Source organism: Thermobia domestica, chromosome 16 (genome assembly GCF_964235325.1).
Source record: "Thermobia domestica chromosome 16, izTheDome1.hap1.1, whole genome shotgun sequence".
NCBI classification, from domain to species: domain Eukaryota; kingdom Metazoa; phylum Arthropoda; class Insecta; order Zygentoma; family Lepismatidae; genus Thermobia; species Thermobia domestica.
Window position 1 is genome coordinate 187,206,475 of NC_137469.1, and position 25,775 is coordinate 187,232,249.

The 25,775-nt window shown below is 35.3% G+C and overlaps 1 protein-coding gene across 1 annotated transcript in view; it reads right to left on the reverse strand.

Annotated features, from left to right (window-relative positions):
- Nucleotides 1-8,904: 8,904 nt before the first annotated feature.
- Nucleotides 8,905-25,775, reverse strand: part of LOC145673568 (uncharacterized) — a 97,691-nt gene continuing 80,820 nt past the window's right edge. Inside the window, exon 3 of the mRNA XM_081743405.1 lies at nt 8,905-17,277. Coding sequence (XP_081599531.1) covers nt 15,750-17,277 — 1,528 coding nt within the window. The 3' untranslated portion in view covers nt 8,905-15,749. The remainder of the gene's footprint in view (nt 17,278-25,775) is intronic.

The window sequence follows — 25,775 nt, forward strand, 5'->3', positions numbered from 1 at the left end:
ACCGAACAAGATTCGAACTCAGAAGGTCATAAAATGGCCTTCCCGAACAAGAACACGAACCACTCGTGTTATAAAAATGGCTTTGCCAAACAGGGAAAACAGGAACCGAACCCGTCCTGTTATATTTGTAGACCGCTACTAGCTCAGTGTTCTGAAAGGTTGTGTATAAACTAGGGATAGCCAATTCCGGAATTATTACTTTCCGGACTCCCGAAGGTAAAACCGGACAAATTCCGGAATTCGGAAAATTCCCATTTTGGAATAATTCTGGAATTCGGAAAAATCCGGAATTTAGAAATTTCTGATTTCGTTAACATTTCGGAATTCGGAACAATCCGGATTTTCTCGAAATCCAGAGTTTTTCTCAATTCCGGAATTTTCTAAATTCCGGATCCTTCCCGAGTTCCGGAAATTTTCTGAATTATTGAGTTTAACTGAATTCCATAATTTTCCGAAATCCGAAAAGTGAAAGTTCCGCTTCCAAAAAAATGAATTTATTTTGGTTAATATGAATTGTGGCGGAAATAAGTCTTTGACCAGGTAATGGCAACTGCTTTGAAAGAAATGGGGTGTATGAGAATTCAATCTGTCATATTTGTAGTTTCGTGTGGAGAAAAAACGAACTTGTGAACCAGCGGTTTAAGAACAACTCAAGTTATTAATGTAAACTTTTCCGACATCATAAAAGAAATACGAAAGACATTTTTAATCGAAGCAATATAACATACAAGTTTGCAAGCGGAGACAAAGAAACCTAACGTAACCAGACTAAAGACGAATCGTTTACCGCGTAGCGATCAAGGTCAAGCTGTTTTCAAGGGCAAGTTTTGAGTTGAGTCGAGTTTGATAACGGCTCGCTCGCTCGTTCAGTTCGTTTTAACTCGTTTTGAAATAATGGCCTGATTAGACTGGAAAGCGAAAGCCATGAGAAATGTAAGCAGTAATGTGGAATACTTTAGTGTTGCTCACGACAGGGGTGCGTGTCGTCTCGTAATTTTAGTGCATCTCGTGGGGCAATTTTAGTGTAGCTCGTGGGGCAATTTTAGTGTATCTCGTCTCGTCTAGATAACGAGAAGACAAGTGTTTTTTTTTTACGAGACAGCCTCGAATGTCGTAATCACCAATATAAGTATATACTGTAGTTCTTAAAATCAAGGCTAAGGCCTGCACTGTCGAATTCTTGAGTCCATCCCAACTCGGGTAGTGATATCAACCGGCTCGGCTCGTATCAACTGAGCGAACAGCTCGACTCGGCTCGGTTGGGATGAGCCGATGACCCGAGCCGGCTGTTAGAACGAGCCATCGACTCAGCTCAATTGAGCCGATGGCTCGAGCTTTCTCGGTTGGGATGGGTCCCCTGCTCGGCTCATGTGAACCAGTTCAAGCCAGCTAAGTTGAAACCAGTCCGTCGGCACGTTTCGACTCAGCTCAACTAAGCCGATGGCTCAAATCGGCTCGGTTGTTGAGCTGTTTGCTTGGCTCCCTTCTCGGTTCGGTTAGATAGTGAATGAGCTGTAAGCTGAGCCACTCGAGCCGTTGAGAAGCCTAAACCCGGTCCCACCTGTTTTGAACATGTTTGGCTGAACCCTATAACTTTTAACAATTTTTGGCTCGAGCCCGAATACTTGCCCCTTCGGAACTCAAACCCAGAACGTGCCCGATGTCCTTCCCTCCTGAAGAGTTCTCGACAACCGAGATCGACAGTCAATTGGCTTTTACTATTGAGATCAAACCGTATATCTTTTAGAAATTATACACGGTGTTGATATAATAATAATAATAATAATAATAATAATAATAATAATAATAATAATAATAATAATAATAATAATAATAATAATAATAAAAGTTTTAAACTTACCGTTGAAATTTGGCAAAATTTACTTAAAAGTAGAGATTTCGGGGAAAGGGTTCCGTACCTTCAAGACACACTTCTGCAACTACCAACATCTTAAACTACAACGTTCCGTTGAGGTTTCATGTAGAAAGTATTCTACTGTATGTTTTAAGGAAAATAACTGTAATAAATATAAGTGAATATCACGCAACAGTAACGCATATAATAAACTAATTTTAGGATATGCAGAGATAAATATAAAAGCTTTGCTACAAAATGCCTACACAGAGCATAATTCAATGAGCTGTGAAATATAATGCAACGAAATAGGCTATGAGATTCAATCTACAGAGCAATTGTTACTTAAAGAATGGACATACACTATTTCCAGAATCGAGACAAGACGGGAAATGTTTACCATACTTTTCGTCTCGTCTCGATTCTCATCTCCAAAGAGAGACGAAAATTTTGAGTTAGCCTTGACCCGTCTCGAATGTAAAATGTTAATACTCATGTTATTTTATTTGTTTTAGAAACGAGATGAGAAACTCCTTTTCTCGTATGCAACATTAAACCAAACCCAAATATTCTTTCCAAATGTCACGTATCTGCTTGTAATGGTATGACCTGAGCGATAATTAGCTCCTAGCTTTTAATCTTCTACGAGATAATAATAATTATTATTAGTTTATTATTATTACTATTATTACTCCTGAAGATTTGATAGTTCAAGTATTGAAACATCCGAGTATTCAAATATCTGAATATAATAAAACGTATGTCATCGCCGACCAATCGCCATCAAAAATCCTAAAGTAAAAAAATACAATGTGCATTCGGACAAGCACCTTGACCACAAAACAGCGATCGCTACGCGGTAAAAGATTCATTTTTAGACTGGTTACGTTAGGTTCCTTTGTCTCCGCTTGCAAAATTGTATGTTATATTTCTTCCATTCAAAATGTCTTTCGTATTTCTTTTATGATGTCGGAAAAGTTTACATTAAAAACTTGAGTTGTTCTTAAACCGCTGGTTCACAGGTTTGTTTTTTCTCCACACGAAACTACAAATATGACAGATTGAATTCTCATACTTCCCATTTCTTTCAAAGCAGTCGCCATTACCTGGTCAAAGACTTATTTCCGCCACGATTCATATTAACCAAAATAAATTCATTTTTTGGCAGCGGAACTTTCATTTTTCGGATTTCGGAAAATTATGGAATTCACTTAAACTCCCTAATTTAGAAAAATTCCAGAACTCGGGAAGAATCCGGAATTTAGAAAAACTCTGGATTTAAAAAATACGGATTACTCCGAATTCCGGAATTATTCCAAAATGGGAATTTTCCGAATTCCGGAATTTGTCCGGTTTTACCTTCGGGAGTCCGGAAAGTAATAATTCCGGAATTGGCTATTCCTAGTATATGCACAACCTTTCAGAACATTAAGCTAGTAGCTGTCTACAAACAAACAAGTAATGCAAAGCATTTTGTATCCTGCAATACGTCATGTATTAAAATCCGACAGCAGTTTCAGTATCTAACCAGAAATTGCATGTATCTAGTTACTGGAAGCTTAGGTATGAAGAATTGTATTGTGTCTTATCTTTTTGTGTCTTATACAACCCTGCAAACCACAGAATATCTAAACGGCTTTCATTAAATCCAAGTTGTAGTTCTCACAGTTACATCCATTTGTGTCTATATGATCGTGTTACTAAAGCTTACTATATGACAGCGTTAGTAAGTCTTTCTCTGCTCTCCTGTAAAGTTGTGATACGATCTACTACAGAATAAAGAACCAATTATCAATTTAAGCAAGTTGTTGTATTACTACACATCGGCTTCCGTTTGTCAACTCTGATCAATCTCGTTGACGCGACATATTTGCTTTTCTACACCCCTTTCTTCGTTTACTGAACTAAACAGTAACTATTCTGAAATATACTACTGCGCATGCCTCGTAGATAAATATTTCTGATGCCAATAGTTTCCGTTTTGTCCAAGGAATGTTCTTTTTCTTATTCCCAGCATGACCCTTTTATTACCTCATTTGAAGAGCATGTAGGTCTAAATATTTCATCTATTACATAGAATGTAGGTTTAACTCTTCCAGCAAAGAAGGAATATGTGATCATAGTATACAACCCACAGAAGTGATAGCTGGCAATACAGTGGTCGAAATCCCTAACGACACAGAGGTGAGTAGTGCCCTCCCCTCTGGTCTAGTGGCTAGCACGTGCGACTTTGGTGTCTGGTGTCCTGGGTTCGATTCCCGGCGGGAGAGCATCTATGATTTTCAACTGTTCCTTATGTTTGTGTGTTCGTGTCTCTGTCGTTATAAATTAATAGAAAAAGCAAGTTGAACGAGTGAAGCAAGTAAAATTAGCAATAAGTAAGTTACTGAAACACGTTCTGTGAGTCAGTTAAAAGAAAAGTGGACAAAGCACTGACTTTTCACGGAGTCCATGCGATTTGGAAACTATCTCGGCTTGTTTTTTTTTTTTCATTTCAGAGAACGTATTGTTTCTTTTCGCTACAGCTAATCACTCTTTTCGTATTTTTCGCTGTCTTTCACAGTTAAAGTAACTGACTATTCTTATTCTTTCTACGAATGATGGATCTTCTCTTTGGCTTCATGTCAAACATGCACACGTAATGAAAAGACGCTTTCGATGATAATAATAATAATAATAATATCAAATATTACTAGCTAACTCGTGTGTGTATTTCGACAATATAATTTTATATTATTATGTGGAAATAAGTAAGGCTGGCTGGCGCCCCCCCCCCACTAAATTTTTTCGATGAGCCTTATGGGTCTACAGTGTCCAACGTTGGTCCCATCTCACTATCACCTCCTGTTCTCTCGATATAAGTTATCGACATTTTGCCTAAAGAGGGCTCTGCCGTGGCTCCATGACTACCCATGACAATGACTCTTCGTTCATTTTGCATTGAAATCACTTATATTTCTGATTACTATGAGTGCATACTGTCCAACGTTGCTCTCATCACTCTACAATTTCCCGTTCTCTCGATATAAATTGCTAATATATTGTTTGTAAGGGAGATATGACGTTACAATTATTACGTTTGAAGAAGAATTGAGGAAGATATTGCCTTGCCATAAACAAAACCTATTATTATTATTATTATTAATAATAATTTTCACCGATCTATAGCTCATTTTTTGGGATTTAAAAGAAATATAGGAAGAATAGATTTATTCTGAACTTTATTAACCAACCCTCGTATACTTCCAAACGTTCTAGAAACTCTTCTCATCGCTTTGGAATGTCTTTTCATCTGTGTTAGTAGACCAGTGAGATTTCGTAACCAAATATAGACATACGACGCAGAAACGATGACTCTCTTTGTGAACGCTCTCAGTCCGTAAAAAACGGGAAAGTTGCAAAGACATCTTACTTCTCGTCATAACCCAACGCTGATTCGATCATTTAAAATGTACGCACTCCTTCAGCCAAAGAGTGTGAATTTGTCATCATACGTCATCACCGGAGAGCTTCAGCCCAGAGAACATATACGCACTAGCTAACTGAACAAAGCGTGCAGTCGCCGTGTGCCTCATCGACAGCAAACGTGTCGACGTTTGCTCGCGCATATCGCGCCTTTTCTAAAAGCAGCATTCAGGCTGCCTGTAATTATGGTACTACTAGATGGTTACGCACATATAAACGTTCTGTGTTAAGTGAACCTTTCTATATACAAAAGTGACAATTTGTATTTTCTCACAGTGATTTTTACATAAGTGCACTTGTCTAATAGTACGTCGATAACGACCCCATGGAACAGGACCCATACTCATAACGCCAATTTGGGACTTCAACTTCAGAAACAGCGTATATATTCGAACACAGGACATCGAAGGAGCAACTTTGACACGCTAGCCGATGAAACACGTGAGTTACCTACCATTTTAAGCCACCACGTTACATACTATTTAAGCCACCACGTCGCTACGTTACTAATACTGAATCATTAATTGTAAATGTATTTGAAGCGTAGATGCCTGTAATACTTGTGTCTCTACAGTAATATTACATTCTTTCTACGAAGAGGTCAGTTTGTCATTTGCTATATATTTAATATTTAACACTATTGTATGTGTAGCTTAACAAAAATTTCACGTTGTCTACATTTTCATCTACCATGCTCCCAGTCATCGTAAGTTGAAATTGTAGGCATGGGCAGTAATCGTAACCGTCGTAGTGCAACTGGGAATCACAACTAAGAAAAGGGGGAATATATGAGAAATAAAAGTTATTCCGAACCACGACGTAAATAACGATTACACCGGAAATGGCGAAACCGTAAACAGGACATATTTCAATCTTCGGATAGAACTGCATTTAACTATTTCAGCGTTCATTTATTAAAATATGAAAATAGTAAACATTTGAATCACGAAACATTTTTATTTTCATTGTATGTATGCGCTTCTTGCGTAAACGTTCAATATAATTATGAAAATTGTTCAATAAACAAACAAACAAAAAGCACCAGTCACAATCATCGGGAAACGTCACATATGTAATAGTCTTTGTCAGCTCCAATACATTCAACATGTGCCCAGTCTGAACACATAAGACGCATAACTCACATTTCATTATTGTCTGAACAGAACATACATGAAACATCATTTTCTGGTGAAGCAGTGTATTCAATGAGAATTTCAAGTGTTGAAAAGAGAGCTGAATTCTGAGATACTGAGCGTTCTTTCATCACATTTCCTTCGATCTCACAGCAGTTATGGCTTAGTCATTATTTCTTTTGGCCAATTGTGATAATAGTGCGTGGTTTTCTTTCCGTTTCCCTAACTAAGGCGGCTTCTTTTCGGCGCTGCAACAATGAAAAACTCCCTCAGAACTCGAACAACTCTATGTCATTTTATATAGGACTATAGCCTATAAAGATTAGAAGCTATAGGGTCTACTAATGACATATATGCCATTAAAGAGGGTGCCGGTTTAGGACTCCAAAAGGGGTGCCGGATTAGGATTTCAGCACATGGCGGAAACAAACGTAATAGTTTCGCAATTAAAGCTTATAATGCATTACTAAACACGTATTTACTAACTTTGTAGTTCCTTAATTAGCTACTATAATGAAAATTTTGCCTACTCATACTCATTTATCGTGAAACTTCAGATTTCTCTGACACTATCAAAACTTGCAAGTCACTCAAATCACAATCCCTACTGATTCTCAGCCCCCAAACTGTGTAGGATTACTTTCTAATATCAGCGCCTTTTCTTAATCGGAGTAAGTAATGTGCCCAGCACAACACTTGGCTGTTTACGCTTCACAGAGACGCTAGAGACTGGGGCGCCGGATTAGGGATAGGGGGCTGATATTGGTAACTTTCCTCTCTCTCTCTCTCTCTCTCTGTATGTACGTATGCATGTATAATCTCCAACATATTTAAATTAGAAAAATGTTTCAGAAACATTTTCGGTAAAATTCATTTTAGGTATAACAAGGAATATGTACTTTTATTGTAACTGAATCATATATTATGAGAATAATGTAAAAGTATTTCTTTGATATATAATAAAATACTATCAGCTAAAAGCACAAACTATATTTCATAAACATGATAGTAAACAGTTTCTATTCATTTTTAATATCTGTTTTAACTTTTTAAATTAAACATTAGATAAAACATTCTGAAAATAATTCTAAAATACTGTATGAAAATATTTTATTTAACCCTAGGAAGTCCAAGGGAGGGGGCTTCTCGAACCCACTCGTTTGTATTTCTTGAAAGAAACCCGTCGTAAGTCTTGATTAAAATATTGAGAATTTTATTTGTTGTCTATTATTACTTCTGTGATAAATCCACATCATTGATGTGCGTTATTTAGTAACTTGTAAATTAAAAATTATTTCTAAGTAGTGGGCTCATCGAACCCCCCTCCTTGGACTTCCATGTGACATATTTTCTACAAGTATATTTCCTGACTTAGATTTTTTCGTTTGTATTTAACAAGGATTGTGTTCTTAAGTTGGGAAAAAACATATCAGCCACGAGTAAGTTCTGAATGCTTATTCTATATTCATTTGTTGTTAGATGGCATTATGTGAATTATAGTATGTTATACTGGGGGTTCGAGGAGCCTCCCCTTGGACAAAAAACATTCTTGGACTTCCTACGATTAAGTTACAGGAGAAGGTAACAAAAACATTTTCATGCAAAATTAATAGGCATTTTAAAAATATTTCTGGAAAATATTTCTCATATTACGAACGAATTTATTTTTAAAATATTCGAAACATTTTTAAAATTATATTTCATACGTTTTCTCGTAACAATAGAAAAGATTGCAAGTAACACGTTGGACAACATTTGTAAAATCTATGAAATATATTTCCTATTTTTTTAATATATATATATATATATATATATATATATATATATATATATATATATATATATATATATATATATATCATGTATGTAAAACATTTTCAGTATTACTTTGAAAACATTTTCTCTCTCAACATTGAAAACATATTACATTACATTCAACACAATAGTAGAATTTATGAAAATTTTCCTAATATACTTATTGTAATTCATAAAATGTTTTCCAAACATTTTTAAAAAATATTTCCGGTAAATATTTGGGATATTTCTCAGATATAACAAGGAATATAGTTTCTCCAGTAACGGAAGAGTATATTGTGAAAACAATGTAAAAATATTTCTATAATATATCAGAAAATGTTGTTCACTAAAAACACAAAATATTTTCTAAAACATAACATAAAACATTTTCTGTTTATTTTTAATATGTTTTCTTTTCCCTGTTTTAAAGTTTTATATTCAAAATTCGATAAAATATTCTGGAAATAAGACTAAAATATTGTAGGAAAATATTTCGTTTATGTTATAACAGAAGGTTACCAAAATACTTTGTTAAAATCAAGTAAACCTTTTTAAAACATTTTTGAAAAATATTTCTTATATTACGAAAGAATTTATTTTTAAAACATTCTAAACGTTTTAAAAATATATGTTCAATATATTGTCTTGTAAAAATAGAAAATATTGCATATAACCTATTAGAAAACATTTTTCAAATATATGGAATATATTTCCTTTCATTGTTTCCCATATCATATATTAAAACCATTTTTATTATCATTTCGAAAATATTTTCCTTTTCAACAGTGAAAACATATTAGATTACACCCAATAAAATATTTCTAATACATTTTGTGAATATTTTCCTAGATATACTTTCCAGCTAACATTCTCAAAATGTACTTTCGGTAATTTCTAAAATGTTTTCTAAACATTTTTGGGAAAATATTTTCCGGAAATATTCGGAATACATTAGGGAAACCAGCATGGAAATCTCCAGAGAAGGAAAACCTTTTGGAAACCAAGGAAAATATTTTCTTTTGGTTGAGAAAATATTCCTTGCTGTGTGGGCAAGGGGGTACAAAGGTACCCCATGCATATGCTTCTCTGTATGCTTTATGTCACAAACATCCGATGGCGACTAGCGTTCTTTACACTGTGGACCGGGCTGTAAGGGAAGTTATTTCCTCAATAACAATTATATAGTAAGGTGATCTGCTTATCTATGTGGCTAGAACTGCACTGGGCTACATTTGTACCCTCCTTGAGTACCAAGTGATGGGTAAATTCCCGGAGAGTTATTTTTCGGGAATACTCCCAGGAAAATTTCTAAAATGGGATTTTTCCGGGAATTTATGTACAATCACAAAGAAAATTCTATTCTATTACTATATTATGATTTCAAACTTAAATTCGTTTTTTATCACATTATATTATTACAGTTGTCTCCAGAGGATTCTTTAAAATGTATATTCTGAACGACATTATGTTATTTTATTAATATTTTATTATATTTAGAGAGTACGCATAAATGTAGATTTACTTACAAAATGTTATATGACTGTAAATATGTGGAAAAATGGTATAGTAAGTCCACACTGTTAAACAGTTAAATTTTAAAAATAAGTGGATTTTGTAAACTTTACTCTACCACAGATATTATAAACACACCGCCTTATGCAGTCGTTTTGACGTATGACTAGCGTCATACTAAAGCCTGTTATAAACAAATTAGATTGGGTGTCGTGCCAGAAGATACTTTTCTCACCAATTTATCAACATTTCCGCATAGATAATTATGTTTACAAAATTTGCATGATACTTATCTTTATATTTTAGCCCATAACATTGCTACACATGACCTTTCTTCCTACTTAATTCTCGAAATTTCATGCGTTAATTCACATATAAGAGAAATCCGAGCACCTCTTCAGAAATTCTAGTCAGACACAGGATACAAACCGACGTCTATTACTAACGGTGATTCGAGCTGTATTAATAATACTTCATCTCTATTTCTACATTACTTCACAAACTGGTTCCTTTTTATCATTTGTAATTTAGTACTTTGCTACTTTTAGCTCAAATGCAAATGGAACTAATAAATCATAGGATTAGTTATATAAAATACAGTCAACAAAATTTTATTTTTTAACTTCCAATTTATTTAAAACCTAGAAGTATATCATTATAAATGAAAATAAAGTAATTAGTCATGCAGCCCTGATAATTTGGAAGATAAAGAAATGGAAGTAAATTCTTTCCCGGGAATTTATATGCCATGGAAAAACCCAGGAATGTTCGAATTTTTTATTTTCCTTTCCAGCGGGAATATTCCCACTGTCCATCACTATGGGTACCTTTGTTGCTATTTTTGTTTCAAGTATTTTATTCTTTGATATTTGTTCAACGAAATATAGAATAGAGAACAGGTTATATTAGAGCCTATTCCAAAATATCATTGCAATTTTGCATTCATATTCTAATATTGCAACTTTTACTCCCGCAGAAAGATTACGAAATTAATGTAATACTATAGCGTATAAACATATTTTCGTTTCGCGTACCTATCCTATCTAAAGTTAACCTATATTAAACTACACTAAAAAAACCACAGCCCAACATATACTAACATACCAATATTATCGATGCCACAAATAGGGTATTTCTAATTGCAAAAATTTATGTTCAGTACGCTTGTACCCCTGTTGGGAATCTGGAGTTATAAAATAAAATGGCTATACGAGGGTTAAAATAGTTACCACACATGATGATGGATATTTAAGTTATTGGCGATGTCATGATTTTTTACACACGTCTTGCTCATTATTTCTCAGTATCACATAGTTTTGTGAGATTTTGCCTGTTGCCAGTAGCATTTTAGACATTGAAAGTTTCAGAACGAAAGCTACTGAAACATATTTTGATTCTTGCTTTCTGATAAACGATTTCCTTTTAGTAAACAATCTTCCCCATAAAGAGTAGAAATTTCTTCATGACACTTGAGTTCCAAAATTAAAATGTCGGAAATAAATGAGACCATTTTCATACATAAATTATCATCGCCATTGGATTGGCACTATTATAATGTTTCCTAGTTTAATAAATACTAATTGAATGTTGTAGTAGAAACGCGCCAAAGTTGCATTTCAGAGAATTATATCAGTGACATTGTATAAGCGATTCCCCTTAAATTGGAGCATTACTTCTTCTGAGCTCTCATTTCTGAAACTCTGTTGAAATATTCCAAAATCCAAAGCAAATCTTTGTGAAAATAGCAAGGAATGTCTAGCTCCAGAATTTGTAAACTGCGAAAGGAGGGCTTCAAATTAAGCTAGCAACGGACGATTCTGAGCAATTTTTGTAGGTTTACTTTCATAAGACCTTAAAGTTAATTGTCAATTTCATGCAAAGCTTTAAATTTCCAGATTGATATTTGAAGCATTTATGATTGATTTGGGTGACATAACAATTGGAGCAAAATATATTTTGTATAGCATTCATGAAAATCATAGTACCCTGACAACAGCAGTTCCATTTAATGTCGTAACTTGTTCCCCAGTTTCTTTGTGAAAATGGTTTACTTTCCTGTGGTCACGAAAGCCCACTACTGTGTCATACATTGGCTAAATGGGCATAACCGTTCCATACTCCGAAATTTATGTAGGCAAAATATTCGTGTGGCTCCTTTACTTCCGTAAACTGTCGAAAGTATTGCCGTAGACTGAGCCTCACAGCCACAAAGAAACGAATACGGAATCACAGAAAATGACCACGTGTAGCAGTATTCGAACTCAGGTAGCTGAATTGCTAGGTAAATGCCTTACTCACTACGCTATTGCACAGCTTTCAACAAAGCAAACCGTGTGTTGTGTTAGACTTACCGTATTACTACTATTTGTTGGAATGACTACTGGAAAACCGTAAATGGATGTAAACATAAAATTGTAGATACCATTGTAGTTAATTGTTAATAAAATGAGATTATTGAAGCGGTGGTTCATTCTCGATTTCTACCTGTCCTTATTCTAAATACGAAATAGCACTGGACATTGATGAAAGATCCATGTATTCAGAATCTGTATTCAATGGCGTAGCCAGAACCTCATTATAAAAGTATATTTATAAGTACAGTGCTTGAAAATTGGAAACTGGAAATACGACTCTGGCGTCTATATAATTCAAGCTCAAATTATGTACTACTATCCAAGGAATTGGTCATAAATCGGAACATTTCAATCGTCAGGTTGCCATTGGATACTTCACATTTTGGTATGCGGTAAAGCTTTTTGGTAAATTAAAATCTGTTAGATAAAATGGGGATGAAGGTTTCTGATCTGGCAACTCCCACAATATGGAGCAGAGCAATTTATAGACCTTTACACATATTGCCTGAGAAAGTCAGAAGTATAATGGTTGAAGCCAAAAGCTGACTACGTATACAAACAAATCAGCATACTCCGGCGCCCAAAGCTATGCTTCAGGACTCTTCCGTAAGAAAATGTACCTTTCTAAAATCAATTGTGATCGACATTCGATTTATGCAATCGCAGCAACGCAAAATCTCACTATCAACTGAACGTTTATAAGCAGGATCAGTAACAAAGCGAAAAGTGTTATTGCAGTATGCAATATTGAAAAGGCCATATGGCAATTTCAAGCACACGATACTAATTTGTTCGGTAATATTCAAATAGCTTAAATGAATATGTGGCCATAGGTTGCAAGTCAGCAAGTAACATCATTTCAGGTTTTGCAATCCAGCAAGATTGCCAACCGATATGATGCTCATTTTTAGTTAGTGTATATGCACAAAATTTGATAGAACCACGTTTCTAAAATCCAGCAAGAAATTATTTCCTTTTTTCCCCAGATGTTCCGGGTCTTGCCTAGTCACTATAGAGAAATTTTCCAACAGATAGATGGCAGTACTAAATGCTCTCTCGCAGTTCATGCAGATCTATGATGTTCAGTTGGATGATGTGTGGTCAGTCCATCGTCACTAAGTCTGGTTTTCTGGATTGTAATGCATTACATCTTAAATGAGATTGCTCACCAATTGTCTCATGATGCAGAATCAGCACGAAATGAATGTTTGATCTCAACGGAAGTAAGGAACGCTACATGCCGTGTTTTTGCAGATAAACAATTGTGCTAAACAGGAATTAATATTATATATTTAAGTATCCTTTTGCTTACTTACGATATATTTGCAAACACAGCTAGTAAATTTAGATAAAGCCAAGAGAAGAAATCGAATAATTTGAAAAACGCTGTGAATAATAAACTTAGAGTTTTTCTCTTAGCATTACTATATATTTTCTTGTGTTTGAATGTAATAAATTATAAGAACAGGAACACAACCAGTAACTCGAACTCAAAAGTTTTGGTGTAGAAAACTGAGGTAAACAGCCTCTCCGAACGGAGCCTGATTATGGCTCGGCACCCAAATATAGTGATCTTCATTGGTTAGAAAGTGTGCTTCTTGCCTATTGAATTTCGTTGGGATCTGGCCACTAGTTACCAAAAGATAAAGTATATCATGTACAAGCAGAGGCGAGGCAGACGTTGCCAAACAACTTACAAATATACTCAAATCTAACAAGTAATTACTAAGAAACAGAAAAGACATATGAATAGAGACGACCTGAGGTAAGTCTGTTCCTGTCCGAGTTCAGCCATCAAAAATAAAATCTATTTCCTAGACGATGTATTTGCTTATCAAATTTAGTTCAGAACCGGCCGGTAACTATTCTTCGTACACACACATCTATCTATCTATATATATTGAGGGGTGAATTCCTTATGGACAGACAAGCAAAAAAGTACATATGACCATGTGCCAGGAAATGCACCATTGCAGAGTTACGGCAATTGAACCGTCTAATGCTGTGAAATAATCAATTTCTGGTTGCCCCTTAATGTACCTCGATTTAAACCTCAATAGCTCATTCCCTAGTTAAGTTAGGAAAATAGTTATGGTACGAATGCGTTCTGAAGGATGAAGCTTTTGACTGACATGTATGTGGAGGGTACCATGGCAGAAAGGAGGGCAAATACGTGATGTCAAAAAAAAAAAAAAAAAAAAAACAACAACAACAACAACAAAACACGTAGTTTACCTGCTTCGTAGGCCGTGATACCCCCAAAACCATCAAAGACCTATGAGTGGAAAGCTTCGTCCTTCGCGAACACATTGATACAAAAACCTAGCTTTATTAGGGGGTGAACATTTAGGGGCGAACAGAAATTGACTATTTCACATTAGGAGTTTTAACGGCTGTAACACTGTAAAAATGCATTTTCTGGCAAATGGTCATATGAGCTTTTTCGCTTGTCTACCCATAAGAAATAAAATGGATAAGTAGGATTATATTTTTTTAAAGGAACTATCTTAGATTAATACATAGTTCAGAACATGTGAAACGAAAAATTTAAATAGCACATTTATAAAGAAAACAAAGAAAATTCTGTCACATTTTGTGGAGGTCTCTGTTCAATTTGCTCTCACACGGTCATTTGAATGGGAATAAGTTGCTGGTGGTATACCTAACATATCTGATTGTGGCCGTTCATTTAAACTGTGAACTTGCTTAAGGACTGGGTACATATGGGATTTTTATAGAGCTTCATAAGTGCTTGTACGTTGTAAGAGTTCAAACTTTGGCCAAACCCTGCTGCAGCAAGACGGAAAATATGTTTTGCCTTTGGTGAGGCTGTCGTGACTCTGCGGACAGTGGAGCGCAATTTTATCAAGTTTAAGAACGGTGACGAAACTCTTGAAGGCTCAATACGTGCCGGGAGACCAAGACATGTACAACATGAAGATTTTAAAACAGCAATTGAGACGAACAGTGCCCGACGTGAGGATTTGGGATTGCGACTCAGGGGAAGCACCTCTATCAAATTGGGAAACAGAAAAACTTGGACAGATTTGTCCAATATGATTTCACTCGAAGCCAAAAGGTAACCTTTGCAGACACCAATGTTTGTTCTGTTTTGTCTAAGGAAAAAGACATAACTGGACAAAGTGTTGACATGTGATGAGAAGTAAATGCTAAGTGTGTGCCAACAAACGCCTTACCAGGTTCAAATTACGTGTTAAATACTTACCAACCTTTTGCATGTGATTCTTTTTATGAGCGTATATTAAAATGTGACTTCCCAAAAGTAAACGTTGATAAATCTCTTTGCACATTTCTGGCACGCATAATGTGTATTTACCTGTGTGACTTAACACTTGCTTTAGTAAATTTGAGATCCAGCTAAATCCTCCACACTCTTGACAGGTATTTTATCACCCGTATATATTAAATGCTGCGTTGCAAGATATGAGCGTTGCGTAAATTTTTACACTTATTCTTGGCACGTATAGATTTTTCACCAGTGTGTATTCGCATGTGTCTCGCAAGGTTTGAACTGCGACTAAATGCCTTACCACACTCTTCACACTTATGAGGCTTTACACCTGTATGTATTAGCATGTGTTTTGCCAAAGCCGACCTTCGACTAAATGCTTTCTAACACTCTCCACACGTATAAGATTTTTCACCAGTATGTATTAACATGTGACTTGCCAATAGTGACCTTCGACTAAATGTTTTACCACACTCTTCGCACGTATAAGGCATTCCAACTGTATGTGTTAACATGTGACTTGCCAAATCCGACATTTGAATAAATTCTTTGCCACACTCTTCACACGTGTGAGAATTTTCACAATTATGTATTAACATGTGTTTTGCCAAATTCCACCTTCGAGTAAATGCCCTACCGCACTCTTCGCACATATGAGGCTTCTCACCTGTATGTATTAACATGTGTCTTGTCAAATGTGAACGCAGCCTAAATAAATTTCCACACTCTATGCAAGTATAACGTTTTTCACAATTATGTATTAACATGTGTCTTGCCAAATCAGACCTTTGAGTAAATGCTTTTCCACACACTCTACACGTATGAGCCTTTTCACCTGTATGTATTAACACGTGTCTTGCCAAATGTGAACGTTGCCTAAATACTTTCCCACACTCTAGGCAAGTATGATGTTTTTCATCTGTATGTATTAACATGTGTTTTTCCAAATCCGACCTTCGACTAAATGCTTTCCAACACTCTCCACACGTATGAGATTTTTCACAAGTATGTATTAACATGTGACTTGCCAAAACCGACCTTCGCCTAAATGCTTTACCACACTCTTCACACATATGAGGCCTTGCACCTGTATGTATTAACATATGATTTGCCAAATGTGAACGTAGCCTAAATACTTTTCCACACTCTGGGCAAGTATGATGTTTTTCATTAGTATGTATTAACATGTGTTTTGCCATATCCCATTTTCGACTAAATGCTTTTCCACACTCTAGGCAAGTATGAAACTTTTCACCTGTATGTATTAACATGTGTGTTGCCAAATTCCACCTTAGACTAAAAGCCCGACCGCACTCTCCACACGTATGAGCCTTTTCACCTGTATGTATTAACATGTGATTTGCCAAATGTGAACGTTGCCTAAATACTTTCCCACACTCTAGGCAAGTATGATGTTTTTCATCTGTATGTATTAACATGTGTTTTGCCAAATTGGACTTTCGAATAAATGCTTTCCAACACTGTCCACACGTATGAGATTTTTCACCAGTATGTATTAACATGTGACTTGCCAAAAGCGACCTTCGACTAAATGTTTTACCACACTCTTCACACGTATGAGGCCTTGCACCTGTATGTTTTAACATGTGTGTTTCCAAATACGAACTTCGACTAAATCCCAGGCCACACTCATAGCATGAACGAAGTTTTTCACCTGTAAGTGTCAACATGTGTCTTGCCGAAGTCAAAAGCTGCCAACATACCTTCTCGGACTTGTCGCATGTATGAGGTTTTGCACCTTTATGCGTTAAGGTGTGCGTTGAAAAATGTGACCGAGTATATGGTTTGTTGAACTCGTTCGAAGTGTGAGGTCTCTCAACTGAATGAAGAATTAAATCTTTTTGTAGAGTAACCGTTTTCGCTTTTCTGAAAAGACTATGTCTATGGAATCTGTAACAAATTCAATAAACAAGTAAATGGAGATAAATAATACGAAACGGCAAAAAAAAAAAAAAAAAGAAAAAAAAGAAAAGAAAAAAAAGAAAAGAAAAGAAAAGAAAGAAAGAAATACCCAGCTCTTGCACGGAAAATAGAGCAACAATGGGAAAATACTAGTTTTTTCTTATTATAGTTCTTAGATCGTAATTGTGAGGCTATTAGGCCGACATGTGTTATATTTCGTGATAAACTGAAGTTCGATGCTATTGTGATGTTAAAGAAATACGATACCGAGGACAATCGAGGTGTATAATTTCTAATGTAGAAAAAGAATGTCATTTGTTTCTTGTATGTCAAATCGTATATAAATTTATACGTATAATATCAGGTTTATCTTTAGTACATACCGATTTCCATCATCTACACTTATGTCCAAAATGATTGTCGCATATCTATAACGGTTTTCTTGTAAGAATATAATTTGATAATGCTGTTGGAGGGCACGTTTAATACTGATACTGTGAGTATAATCGTGAAATGTATATTTATAGTAAATTTCATAGGGAAAGAATTATATACACAACAATTATAATCAGTAAAACAAAATCTTCCTAAATAGAGAAGAAAGTTTCATTTTCGTTTTATTGTTTTCATTAACTGCTCTTTTGACATGAAATTTGTCACATACATGTCTTTGACAATTATATACACACTAACATGATGAGTTGAGTTGATTTTGAGTTTCACGTCCCGAGGTTCAGCAGCGAGGCTATATGAGATTTGGACCTAGTGATTAACGTGGAATCCGAACCACATGAGCTCCCGCCGAAAATCGAAGCCGAGTCTCCCACGCCAAAGGCACATATGCTAACCGGGTAGCCACACTAACATTATAAAAAATACCAGGCAAATTCGTTACCAAATTATATTGCTAGAACAACATATTTATAGACATTGGACGATAATTTAGCACATGTGTATACATATCTCACACTATGGGACGAAGAGTCATTAGTATACGGTTAGTATTACAGTACGAAGTCACTGAAGATGTTTTTGCATTATATCATCAATTATTATGCTAGAAAACTCAGTAATTGCGAGAACTTGTCCCAATTACAAGAAACAGGAACTCTTAGTATAATGACAAAGGATGGCTATAATAATTTTTAAAATTTTCACAAAATACGTTATTCCTAATTTTCTCGGAATACTTAGATATTAAAATTTTTGACCTTCAACACCAAAGGGAATAACTGAAAAAATTGAACTATTTAATCTCATATTTTGGTTCATTTTGCAATGAACATTTTAAGGTAAATAGACTTTTCTCTATGTCAGTAACTTACGGAGATATAGGGGTGTGCTGAATAAGATAAGTCAGAATACGTCAAATAGTTTTTAATATAAATGAATAACCCAAACTTATTCCTTTGTAGTCATAGGTAAAGGAAAAATAACCAGAAAATGAAGTTTGCGAAAAAATAATTCAAGTTTGGTTTCTTCATATTACGCACCTACCCTTCTCTTTCAAAAAAATTGTAGCGGCATTCCTGTGATTTAAAACAAAAGTAATGTATTTTAGTACTCTTCCATTTAACAATAGGATTTCTTTATCATTTTATCGGTTGTAAGATACAAACACACACTATAAGACGCAAATAGTAGAGCATTTCATGTTTTATTTTATTTTTAGTTGTTATTCATTCTGGACGAGCGTTCCTTTTTGATAAGTAGTTTAGATTTGCAGTGAGAATATTTAACATTCTGAAAGGAAATCTGTTGAATAAATACTTTATTGTTACTAGTTAGCATGAATTATTTTCGTTCAGAATGGAAAAAAAGCAAAATTTGTAATTCTTCCTGAAGTCTCAAATAGAAGTTTTAAAGACACATCTGCATTATAATCCAGTTACCATCCTGATAACACTGACATATCACTTCAAGCTCTCCCTGAACATTTCCTGAAGTCTAAGTGCAAATTTGGAAAGGTTGCTTTTTAACAGTATGTGGTATTGATGTAAAATATCCAAATAAAAAAAATTGAACAAAAAACGATCATGTCACACAGGAATAATACCAACGTGATAAAAGAGGTTTCAAAACGCAAAGGAACATGGCAAGGAATAAAGGTAACCAAGATAGTTGTGTCGCTTTTTCAGCCACCACCTTCGAACACCGATATGTCATCTAAGACATACCTGGAAGATCAAAAGTAGTACTCGTCAGCACGGACGACCTTCTGCCAACGTTCTCGAAGACCATGGATCCCATCGGAGTAGAAATTGGTAGGCCGTGAGGCAAAGAAAGTATCAAGTGCATTTTGCACCTCTACTAGGATTCCACCTGGCGTCCTCTAAGGTGAATGTCTAAGGAATGGAAAAGGTGATAATCAGATCGGTGCATAACCGTGAGTATCGAGGATGAAATATCGTTTTCCATCCAAGACTACAATGGTGTCCCGAGTAATCCTATGTATATGAAGCTTTGTGTTGTCCTGTAACAGGAGGACCGTTTTGCGACTCAGAATTGCTGCCTCCAGAGTCTGGTTTTCTTGAACACGGCTAAACTGTTGCATTAATCGCCTAAATGCCCGGCACGATACCAAGAGTAGTAAACTAAACACACAGAAGGACCTTCTTCTGTTTCACTGTTGATTTTAGTTGTTTTGGAACCGGTTCATGGGGATGATAACCAATGATGATGGCACCGTGGATCTTCGTACAAGACCGACTTCTCATCCGATATCAACACCCTGTAAAGAAATGGCTCCTTATTCAGACGAAAAAGCAAAGAAAGAAAGGTTTCTGGCCCAGAGTTAAACCATGAGGGAGCCATCGACCCAACATCTTGTGCTTCCCAATTTGATAGAGGTGCTGCGGATGGTTGCTCCACTCACACTGGAATGTAGTTCCAGTTCTTCACATGTGTGGCCATTACTCGCCTTAATTGCTGCCTGAAGATCTCCATTTTGTAAATGTTTTGCTCTCCCGGCACGACGTGCGTCTTTGAGTGCTTCGTGACCTCCCTTAATTTTGTTAAATCACCACTGCACTGTCTGGGTAGTCATGACACCCTCACCAAAAGCCTGTCGGATCTTCAGCGTCGGGTCACCCCACTGAGAACTCCGACACCATATGACCCTCATGACAATCTGTGAAGTTCCTACGCTCACTCTGTCCTTACGCAAGCTCACGGGGTAACTGAACTGTCACAACCAGATAGTATGTTATATATACCCATAAGAGCAACCGACCTTTTCCCTATTTCCATTCGCATTCAAGTCACGGCGTGAGGACCAATTAAACACAGATCTCCCAAAAAGCGACAAAACTTTCTTGGTTACTTTTATATCATTTTTACGTTCGAAATTCCAAAAAAATACCACATGCGGATCATAATACGCTGGTCCCAAGAGCAACAAAATTTTGCTAACTTATCTAAACAAGCATACGTTGTATGAAACATACAAAAAAAATACATTAAATGGGGAAACACCAGTTAGTTATACCTGTTACGGAGAGTTTATGAAGGAAGAATTAGGACGAAAACGTATCACAACTCCCAAAGTTGGGACACGCAATATGTGTGATACATTACACATGAAAATGAAGTGTGCTGAAGAAGAGGCTTTTCGTGTTCAAAGAAATATTAAAACATCAGTTGAAAGCAGAAAGCGCTTATGATATTAAAAGAAGAAATAAGGAAACGTGTACAAGTGAAAATGCTGAAGGCTGGAAATTTGACCTTCAACAGTGTCTGCCAACACCAAACCTTCTTACGAGTGTTGCATTTTACAAACAACTTCTGTGGACTTACAGCTTGACAGTACGTAAATTTAATTATAACACCACAACATGCTATGTTTGTCATAAAGGAACTGCAGGTCGGGGCTGTGATCAGATGGCATCTTGTATGTTTATATATATCATTGATTTGCCATCTTGTTTAAAGCATTTTCGATGTATTCAGATAAATGTAATCTACAGAAAAATAACATCACTTTCGCTGAAATGTGAACATACGCATTGATTCCAAAGAAAAATTTGCAGATGACCGACCATAAATTTCTGGAGTCTGCACATGATTTATGGCAGTAATAATGGTCGTGTAGAAAAAAAGGCGAAGAAAATTTCGAATATTGAAATACGGATCTCTCAAAATCAATACCAAATGGTTAGATTGGCTCGTTGAAGAAGACCATTTCATGTTGAAAACAACTGAAAATTTTCGATTATTTCTCAAGTGTTGAAACATCACTTGTTGAGCGTCATTATCACACTGTTGCACAGTGGGACGAAATTAGGAATTTTGTGCGCATAATTAATTTTGTGTAGGTACTGTCCAATGATTGTGATTCATTTTATATGTTCAAAAATCAAAAAAAATGAAGAAATATAGTGAATTAGATTGATTTATTGAAAATGTGGCATTTCAACCTGCAGAAAATCGGAGGAGATGGGGATGAAATATGTGACAATGACGATGTGTGAAATGATATATTTGAGTCAGTACTACATGGCAAATACATCAGTGCACTCTAGGGGTACAAAAATATATTACGAAAATATAAATTGAAAAATGTTTGAAATCTATGCTTTATGTGGTCAGACATAACACAATACCTTCACACAAATACAAGTGTTATGCAGGAGAAATGTGGATATGTAATTCTACACTATAAATTTATGTAAGTTAAACTGTACGTACCATATTGAATTATGCAAAGTTAATCACACGTATCAGCATGTTCTCACTATCAGTAGGTGTTATTTCAGTCAGTACTGTCTTCACTGTCACTGTCTTATGCTGCTTGTGCTGTAATGTGAGGTTACCCCAGAAGAGCTACCATTGCTGTTGAAAGTTTGTTTCTATTGCTTTGCAGATGTTTCATTAAAGAAATGACAGGGAAAAGCAGATCTTCGTTGGTAGCATATCCAGAGAATTTTCTGCAATGATGCTGTCTGAATCGACGCATGTCTTTATATCGTGCTTCCTGAGCTTCTCCGCTCAATACTCCAATGCGAAGTAATGCGACTAAAATTATAGGACCACGAAACAAAAATTTATGCACAGACGCAGGCATATAGTACCACGGATACTTCTCGATGAACATCTTGATAGTCTGAAGAGCATACTGATCGAATGTAGGAACATTTATGTGGAATTCGCGTGAAATAACTCTCAGCACAACCACTCAATAAGTACCTCGTCAATCCCAGTAATTGCTGGTGACAAAGTTGGATCTTGAAAAAACCTTCGTGCCACATTGCCATCATTAGATGTTTTACTTAGTCAGGTGTGGGTTTGTCCAACAAAAGACCCATTTTAGTTTTGAATTTTGCAAGTATCATTTCCTTTTTTATTCTGAATTTTTGTTTATCTGCTGCTCTGACTTTCCATTTTTTTGATATCAAACCGATACTAGACATCTACAAGATACTCAAAAAAGCGAATCCATGCATGGAGAGTCGATAATCCAGACTTAAAGCTATCAATAGTAATGGGTCTCTGTGCACTGCGTTCAGGAAATATCATCGTCCTCTGGAGCGACTGTTGCTCGCTTTCCATTTCTGAAACATTTTTAGGGAAAAAAAACTTTATAATAGGCAAACTATTGTCCTTAATTTCTTTATCTGCTTCTCCTATGCCTGGTACTTTCTTCTCACGACCTTGAAGGTACTATGTTTTAGTAGACTGAGAATGACTGCTTTCTCAAAGAGTATGTTGAAGAGGTTTCCATATGTCGGCTTATATTCCATATTTACACTTCTAAATATAAGAAACAAAATTAATTCCAAAGTTACAAGTCATATTATCTTTACACAGTGCATTACCATTATGTTATTTATGTAAAACTGGTCTTTACTACTGTTCCTGATTTCTTTCAAAACCATTTATTTTAGCATCCATCACCTCATGATACATTTTTCGTTGCTATTTGGGAATACAGGGGCAGCTATAATTTACACATGTTATACCTTACACACTGTAGACTTCAACAATTCTTGTTTTTTCAGGTGTACATCGTGGTACATATAATGAAAGGCAAACATTGTAACTACTGATCTTGATTGCGAGAATTTACACAGGTTCATTTCCATCATCTAGTATTTGTTCTGCAAATTTGGAATGTACATGATTAATATATGTAATAATAATAGCAACAATCAATAATAACCCATACTGATACTATATCCAAAGCTCGACTGAATTCCTTTTGTCATTTTCTTTTTGTTAGCTACTGAATATGACCTACGATTTTACTTACGTGAATTACATTCTTCATGTCATAGAAACACTAAAAAATGATTCACTGTAAATGCATACAGACATGGCAACTGCAAACCTACTGGGGAAATTCATATTGCATTTCTAGCCTTTTGGTTTGTCAAACTATGTCACTGTTACTTATTACAAAACATTCACTTTGAAAAATTATGTTATGCGAGACCTTTTAGGTTTTCTAACCCACTGTGTGTTGGACAGAAATAAAGTAGCATGATATCCAATGGCTGAGGTATGAAAAAGTCTTCGGTGAAATTCAGTATAAATTTTCCTTAGACGGAAACGATGTCTTTCACACGCTGCACTTACGTCGCCGTCGAAATTTTTTAGAACGAGGTACAGAAACACCGTGATCCAAATCCGACAAAGCATTAGAAATTGAGAGACCTGCTTCTATTGCTCCGTCCGATTGATCATATTTATCACGGATTTTTTTTTTTATCAAAATTTGACCACAGTGCAAAATGCTCATTTTACAGAATTTCATATTTCGAGTGCAGTTCAACACAGTTGTAGAGTGTTGTAAAACTGTTCAATCAATGGTACTGGAACGTTTTTTGAATGTTCTAATCTTAAAATGAAGGCTTTAAGACGCAATTTTCTTTTAATTTCAACTAAATTATTTATTCCTTTTGATATGAAATTTCTGATTATTAAAATGTTGCACTGTTAGGTAAATGTCATATTTTCCACCTATGTTAGAAAACAAACATATAGCATCAAAGTATCGATTTGACATCAATAATGTGTCAATCACGTTACGTAGAATTTTTAACGTTACATTCGAATTAGTTTAAGAATCATGAAACGTTAAAAATTCTTTAGAAAATTGAAATCCCTATACAGCAAAGTAGGATTTTTGACTTATTCTTTCTGACGTTGCAGGGCTAGAATTCTAATCTGTATTACGGTCTTTACGTGTATTCAAATATATCTATATGATTAGATTGATACATATCCACGCACTTTTCAGAATTAGAGTCTTCTGGAAACGCCGAGCTTTCCATACCTTGTAGTTTTCTACTGTATATAAGAGATACCTAATATTATGATTGTCGAAATCGACGTAGGATACTGACGATATGCATTAACATGTTCGACCAACACGTTATTACTGTTAGAAGCTAGCAGAAATTCAAAGGTTTCAGTGCTGTAACGTCCTTCTGGAATTTTCAGAATTAAGTATTGTACGTTTTCGCTTAACACTTACAATTTAAATTTGTAACAACCTGATGGAATGGTATGCGAAGAAAAACAAAATCGTTTACTGAATTTCTAACACTATAATTACAAGGAAAGTCAAAGAATATCTCTCGGATATTATTTGCATCGTGAAAACTTGTGCTTATTCTTTATTATTTTAAAAATAGAAAAAGACGTTTGAAGGAAATGCTCCTCTGTATATTAAAAAATGAAACAAATAAAAATTACATTAGAAAAGTAAGACAGAAACTGTTAGAAATACAGGTGATTGAAGAAAATGGGGAATTTTCAAAATAAAATAATTTTAATGAAAACACTTATATCTCACACTCTAATTATATTATTTAATAGAAAAAAATATTATCATTTTGGAATACACAAAGAGAAATCAGGGGAGCTAGGAGGTCATTAAATGTCAAAATTTTTCGAAATTACACATTCCAGAACAATTAACGTATAGCAGTCAACGATATTCGTGCTGTGTGGGACGTTAATCCATCTTGTTGAAACAAGGCAATGTCAATGTTTGAAATATCTGTAGTTGTTGCACAACAAAGGTTTCAAGAATGAAGAGGTAACGAATCAATGTGACAATAATCGCATGACTATTCTCGTTCTCAAAAAACGAGGACCCATCACACCGAAAACACCTTGAGGACCACTCCAATCATCCATGATAAGTAAATAGCAGGGAGTCGTTGACAGGCTTGCGTACGTTATTCAATGTTACAAAACAATCTTGTTGCCAAAAAAAATTCATTATTTCCCGTTTCTTTGAATCACCCTGTACATTTTCTAAAATCTTTAGTGCATACCTTCAACTGGGTCTCTATCATATTACATTTACCGGAACGGATATTAAAAGGAGAAGAGGAGGTTTAAAAATGTACGACAAAATCTCCTTAAGAATTTGTTTTATTACAGAGAGAGAAAATTTACCACAAAAGATTATCATTTAAAATAAACTCTTGCATGCATCAGTGTTTTGGGAAATACAGTATTTAAGAGGAAAAATCTGC